The sequence below is a fragment of the Solanum pennellii genome, chromosome 11 (assembly GCF_001406875.1).
Source record: "Solanum pennellii chromosome 11, SPENNV200".
NCBI classification, from domain to species: Eukaryota; Viridiplantae; Streptophyta; class Magnoliopsida; order Solanales; family Solanaceae; genus Solanum; species Solanum pennellii.
In genome coordinates, this window is record NC_028647.1 from 8,046,460 (window position 1) to 8,053,345 (window position 6,886).

At 33.8% G+C, this 6,886-nt stretch overlaps 1 protein-coding gene across 1 annotated transcript; it reads left to right on the forward strand.

Annotated features, from left to right (window-relative positions):
• Nucleotides 1-611: 611 nt before the first annotated feature.
• Nucleotides 612-4,844, forward strand: LOC107003609 (katanin p60 ATPase-containing subunit A1-like). The gene is made up of 8 exons (XM_015201935.1): nt 612-620; nt 1,031-1,240; nt 1,342-1,368; nt 3,276-3,467; nt 3,726-3,970; nt 4,157-4,294; nt 4,404-4,491; nt 4,563-4,844. The coding sequence occupies exons 1-8, from the start codon at nt 612-614 to the stop codon at nt 4,842-4,844; spliced, it is 1,191 nt and encodes a 396-aa protein (XP_015057421.1).
• Nucleotides 4,845-6,886: the final 2,042 nt, after the last annotated feature.

Genomic DNA, 6,886 nt, shown 5'->3' on the forward strand with positions numbered 1-6,886 from the left:
CCTCACCATCTTCGTCATACATGTCCGAACCTGTTCCCCAAGCTGCATACATTGCTTGTTCCTTTTCTTTGTTTTTCTTTTTATTGAGAAGCTCCTTATTCTCTTTTTCGGCTCTTCCCTTTTTCCATTCTACTTCCCACATAGGAAAATTCTTAATCTAATGATCTATTTGACCAGATTTGAAACAACCTTCGCCGTGTGGTTTCTCACCAATTTTTTCTTTCGTAGGTGGTGTTTTCTTTTCAGAATTCAATCCCCTTTTGAAGAATTTCTTGAAGTTTCTTCTTATCAATGTCAAATCATCATAATCAATATATGATTCATCACTTTCAGTTGCTTTAAATCCAAGATTTTTCTCTTTGTTTCTTTCACCTCTTTTGTCAACATTCATCTCATAAATTTTGACATTTCCTACTAATTCATCCAAAGTCATATTAGTTAGATCCTTGGATTTGAAAAGTAAACTAGCTCAATTGGTTTTAATTTGGATTTGAGGCTCAATCTAGGTTTTATAAGGCTGCTCAAATTTTCTTAGTGTCTCGTACTTTATACATTCTGATAGACTTAACTGTTTGTTTTTGAAAAAAATGGTTTTTTCTTGTTATTTGATAATGAATGATGTAATTTTTGTAGAATATGAGGGGTGTTAATTGGTAGCATCAATGAGAATATACGAAATAGAGTTTATTAGTGATAATGTAATCGGTAATGCCTGAATTATTTCTTATCCACATTTTGATATATTGAGGATCGATAATGCTTGTATTGCTAATACCATAGTTAGCTGAAAATCCTATTAAACAAAGAACTATCAAAAACACAGCTAATATATGTATCATTTTCTCTAATACCCCTTACTATATTCTAACTTATTGGAGCATGTAATTAATCTATCAAATTATAAATATAAGTTATCTGTAGAATTGAACTACTCTTGGATTAATTCCTCAACCACAATAGAAAATTACAAAATATGACTCTAAAATGAAAGACTTATTTATATGAGAACTTACATTGCATAATTTTGCAGGTGGCATCAATACAAGGATGCGCAGTTATAGGACTTCAAGTACAACAAGAGCAACAACAACAACGTATGCTTCAACCGTACCAAGTACAACAAATACTACTACAGCTACGAGCACAACAACAAGTTGCAAGTCTAGCGGCAACTAATTACTCACATAATTCTATCGTGTCAAACAACAACCTCGTCGACAACATTTACAGTGCTAGCATGGTAAATAACTATAGAAACACACCCCAATAAGTAATACAAATATCTTGTCTTTGAGAACATTTTATAATATAAAGTTGATTTGTTTTATAAAAATTCTGTAGGAAGGAGGGATCAGCTCAAATGTGCAGGTGAGTAGTTACGGAACCACGGCACTACAAGAGATACAAATACTTCATCTACCTTTAAAACTCGTTGAGAACATTTAGCAATGTTTCTTTATAGGCCTATCATCTAAACTCAAATCACAAATGATTTTACTAAATTCCAATCTTAAATAGCCTTTAAAACTATTGATATTTAGGCCATCATCTAGACTCAAATCACAATGTATTTTGCCAAACTCCAATGTTGGAATTCTACCCTCCTAATTTCCTCAAAGGAACACGTACAGACAACGTGTTTTTGTTTCTTTGAAACTTAAGGATAACCAATCCGAACAACACTTTGTATTATTTATAAATTTCAAACAATGCAACGATTATAAAACTCTGTAACCTAAGGAATTATAAACTCTAATTCCTAGAGGAATTATAAACTCTAATTCCTAGTTAAGAAATTATAAACTCTAATTTCTAGCTTCCCAAAGACACAAAACTCCCCGTTTTATATCTTCTATTGTTCTTCAAGTTCTACAACTTGTCGAACAACTCCTACTCACAAAACTCGGATTGTAAACAAGACTTTTGAATACAATCTTAAAACTTCTCACGTAACTCGCAACACTCCCCAAGTTAATATCAAAACTCTTTCAAACCTCTTCATAGTGTTTTGATTTTCTCTCTACGTATGTGCAATTTTTCTTCAAGCGAAACTATCGCCCTATTTTTAGATTTGGACTTGAATCCAAAACCTACTTCAACTAGAAATCCTACTTCATGTAGGACTCCTCTTTTGTGTGGAACTCCTAGTTCAACTCGAACTTGTCTTCGCCGCAACCTCTTCTTCGTTCTTCTTAAACTATGTCGCCTCAAGCTATTTTCTTAAACAAGTAGGAATAGTTCCTTTATCACTGCCTCCGCAAAGAAACCTTGTTTAATTGAAATCCTCGTCTATGTAGGACTCTTCTCCTTCTCGACTTTATTAAACAACTTTTCACAAATTTTGTCCTTAATTAGATAACAAAGCAGATTGCATTAAATTTAATTAAGAAAACTTTGTCAATTAAGGCATCCTTCTACGACTTGGATTTCTTCTTGTGTTAGGACCTCTCTTTGCGATTTGCTTCGAAATAAAGCTTTTCATGTAATTTTCCTTAATTAGGTACAAAACTTTATTGATTTCTAATTCCTTCTTTTATTTGATTTATTTCCAAAAGCATTTTCCCATTTCAAACTTAGTTTAAATTGAATATATATGCAACTTTGGCGTTCTTCAACATAATCAGCAGTACTCTAGCTTCAGACAAAGTCCACTTTTTGAATGATGCCAAATTATTCAAGCCTTTGTAGATACACTGTGTTGCATTTCATTGAATGTACTAACATTTATCATCAGCAGTCTTGCTTGCCTTGCTTCACCGTTTCTTGGCAGATGACTTATTAGTGGACCTAGAAAGGAGACCTTCATCTAGTTCTCATTATACCTCTCTAGTAACCCGAATGGGAGTTGCCATGAGATAAGACTGATCGGCAGAAGTACTTGATTTTTCAGATTTTTGATCAAGACGAAATTGGAGTTTCTTAGGCGTCATTCTTGCCAGCTATCTTCGTAACCACAGATCACGTCTGCTAAACTTGTTCCATGATGCAATCTTTTTCATTCTTCAAAATATACATACACATGTGTACCTAACATCCAATTAAATAATCTTAATCTTTTCGTACAATGCCAAATTGATTATAGATGAGATTATAGATAAAGGTAGTGTATTTGATTGTTACATAAATATATCAAGTTACTATACCTTAAATTGATGCAATTTTCTTAGAGCAGTTGTTGTATCGACACTTCACAAAAGCTCCTTTACTTTTTTTGTACTAAGCTGAGACTTTATGTTCTTTATAATATTCTTATCATCCTCCTCTACAACTATCAGAATGCTGAAGAACGGATTGAGTCAACAGTATTGTACGATGGACCTCATCCTGAATTAGCTGCTAGGCTTGAAAAGGAAATACTGGAGACAAATCCAGGGGTTAAATGGGATGATATTGCCGGACTAAGTGAAGCAAAGAGGATTCTACAGGAAGCAATGGTATTGCCATTGTTGATGCCTGAGTATTTCCAGGTACGACCGATAATTTGTTGACTCTGAATAAGATTTTTCTAATGCACTAGGAGCGGGTGAATGTTTGGTATGACGGAAGTGATATTTCAGGAAATTATTTTTCATCATTTTTTGGTGTTTCAAAATGATTAAGAAAATAAGTTGGAAATAGTTTTTTCTGTTGAAACTGAATGATCTCAGAAATTTTTCGATCACGGAATTAACAAACGTGTAGTAGATACTTAACATGAAACTTTTTGTATTGAATATTATTTCCAGGGAATCCGGAGACCTTGGAGAGGAGTTCTTATGTTTGGTCCTCCGGGGACAGGGAAAACACTCTTGGCCAAAGCTGTTGCTACAGAGTGTGGGACAACATTTCTCAATATTTCTTGTAGTTCATTGTGTGGAGATTGGTACGGGGAGAGTGAGCGATTGACACGGTGCTTATTTGAGATTGCCCGTACTCATGCTCCAACTACAATTTTTATTGACGAGATTGATTATCTTTGCAGTGCCAAAGTGTAAGTAAACCTTAAAAATCTAAATAAATTGTCATGCTCCTCTTTACTTCACTTACCTCTTGCGTTCGCATCATTTATGCATCTGCTCAACAATATATTACATTAATTTGAGAATAAAAAATTATTTATTATCTTAAACTTATAATTTTTTAGTTTTACTTGTAATACTTTGAAGCCGTTTCTCAGGTCTGCTACAGAGCATGAAGCATCCCGAAGGGTAAAGGCTGAACTTCTAGTTCAGATCGATGGGTTAAACAACTCTAATAAAATGGTGACAGTGTTGGCAGCAACAAATTTCCCCGAGAGTCTTGACGAGGCACTAAGGTTAGCTTTACTACTTAAATTCGTAGTGAATATTCGGTTTTTTACTTTCATTTGTGCTCATTTTCATCTCTTGATCTTGTTTAATTGCTGATTCATTGTGCTACTATAGGAGACGGCTACAAAAGAGGATTTACATCCCACTTCCTGATTTTAAGAGTCGTAAGGAGCTTATAAACATAAACTTGAAATCAATCAAGGTAAGCTATCATTATTTCGCATATTATTGAAATGAAAGTGTTTTTTTTTTAATTCTAAAAATTGAATGCAGTTAGCTCCTGGGGTGAATATTGACCAAGTGGCACGAAGAACAGAAGGTTACAGTGGAGACGATCTAACAAACGTCTGCAGAGATGCTTCCTTTAATGGGATGAGACAGAAGATATCAGGGAAAACTACAGAGGAGATTAAGAACATATCCGAATCTGAATTTCTGAATATTCCAGTTACGATGGATGACTTTCTGGAAGCTTTAGATAAAATAAAGCCCACAGTTTCTGCAGGGGACATTCAACGATATGAGAAACTGCTTTCAGAGTTCGGATCATCATAGAAAGATCAACTAATTCAAGTTCAAAAGTGCTTCTTTATTTTATGAGGAGGTCGCATTGTGAAGACCAAATTGATCGTTGTGGACAAACGGTCAATAATGTTATAGCGTCTTCAAATTTTCACACCCATGGGCAGATATTTAAAGAATTATTTTTGTTAGATGATCTAATACTGGTGATACTACTATTGCTATATGGAGTCTAACACCTTGTTTGGATGGTTATTACCCATTGTGTTACATTGTATTGATAGCTTAAATATAATGATCTGATTGATGTGATTGTGTCATTACCTTAATACTTCTTTTCATTTTATTTTTACTTATTGAAGTTTACATAACTGAACTTCTTGTTTATTATATCAACATTACATGTATACTTACGCTAGAAAGAAGCATCATCAAATGTAAGAAAATATCCTACATGTCTCTTAGATTCCTACGGATCCCTCCTATCTATATAAGGTAATAGAATAAGGGGAAGGACAAGACTAAGAGTTTTATTGTGTTGTCGTCTTTTCTTTGACCTACTTTGTTCATAAAATTGATATCATATGGTCGGTATAGTGAATCTAATATTTCATGAGACAGCTGATGATCCTAACGACAGTAATCCGGGCTTCTTTCAACGTATTGTTTATGTGATCTGTTCTTTGCGCATCACCAGCTAGAAAAACTTTGCTAACTCAAGTTTGTGATGTTCGTCACCAACTAATATATGCCAGATGAATGCCGAATGGATAAATATATTCATTTCTTTTATTATTTTTTTTAGGGATAATGCACAAGTACCCCCTCAACCTATGCCCGAAATCTCAGAGACACACTTATACTATACTAAGGTCCTATTACCCCCTGAACTTATTTTATTAATAATTTTCTACCCCTTTTCGGTCTATGTGGCACTATCTTGTGGGCCCAACACTGGTTGACTTTTTATTTCAAGCTAGTGCCACGTAGGCTTAAAAGGGGTAGAAAATTACTTATAAAATAAGTTCAAGGGGGTAATAGGACCTTAGTATAGTATAAGTGTGTCTCTGGGATTTTCGGCACAGGTTGAGGGGGTACTTGTGCATTTTCCCATTATAAAAAAAGAAACATTTCTCAATCAACTATGAAAAGTCAGATAACTATCGTTGATTTATGTATACAGTCAATTGAAAAGTCAAATATGAGAGCCAACAAGACAGAGATTTGTTTTTTAAATTTCTGTGAACAAAATACACAGTTTTTTTTTCTAATTTTTATGAGGAAGGTATTCTCAAGTGACTGCGGTAGTGCACTAATTTCTTTCACTTCTTGTTGCAACATAAATTGTCAACTTCCTCCATAAATTTGATCGCTCGTTTTTTTAGGTCAACTTAATGTAAATTTTTAAAATTATTTTACTTAAAAGGGTTACCAAGGAGTCGGTTCTAAGTAAAATAGAATTTGCCTTTTTATTTTTCCTTAGAGTGTGTTTGGTATGAAGGAAAACATTTTCTGGAAAATATTTTCCAATTTTCCCATGTTTGATTGGTACAAAAGTTTTGGAAAATGTTTTCCAAATCAACTCATTTTCCTCAAAATTAAGGAAAATGACTTGGACCTTAGTATAGTATAAGTGTGTCTCTGGGATTTTCGGCATAGGTTGAGGGGGTACTTGTGCATTTTCCCTTTTTTTTATAACTGTGGTGTCCATGTAGTTTGGGCGTACCTCATTTAATTTCACTGGATATCTATCACCTCCCACCAATATCAAGTACCAGATAACTTTGTCAAATCACCTAGTATTTTTTGCTTCACTCATGCTAATTTTAGGTGGTTATTAGTGTTTTTTTATTTTTAGAAAAACTACTAGAAGTGTATCATCGTTGATATTTGCTGTTTTAAGCAACTTTTGAACTGCGAACAACAAAATCAGAAAGCTATAATAATGTTTAATGTGTATATACATACTAGATATCAGGTGCCCACGTCAGCGCACGCCCAACGTATGTTTTTTTTCTTTCTTTCAATTTATATGACACAAATGAAATTTGAAAAAGCGAACTAAATTTTTTATA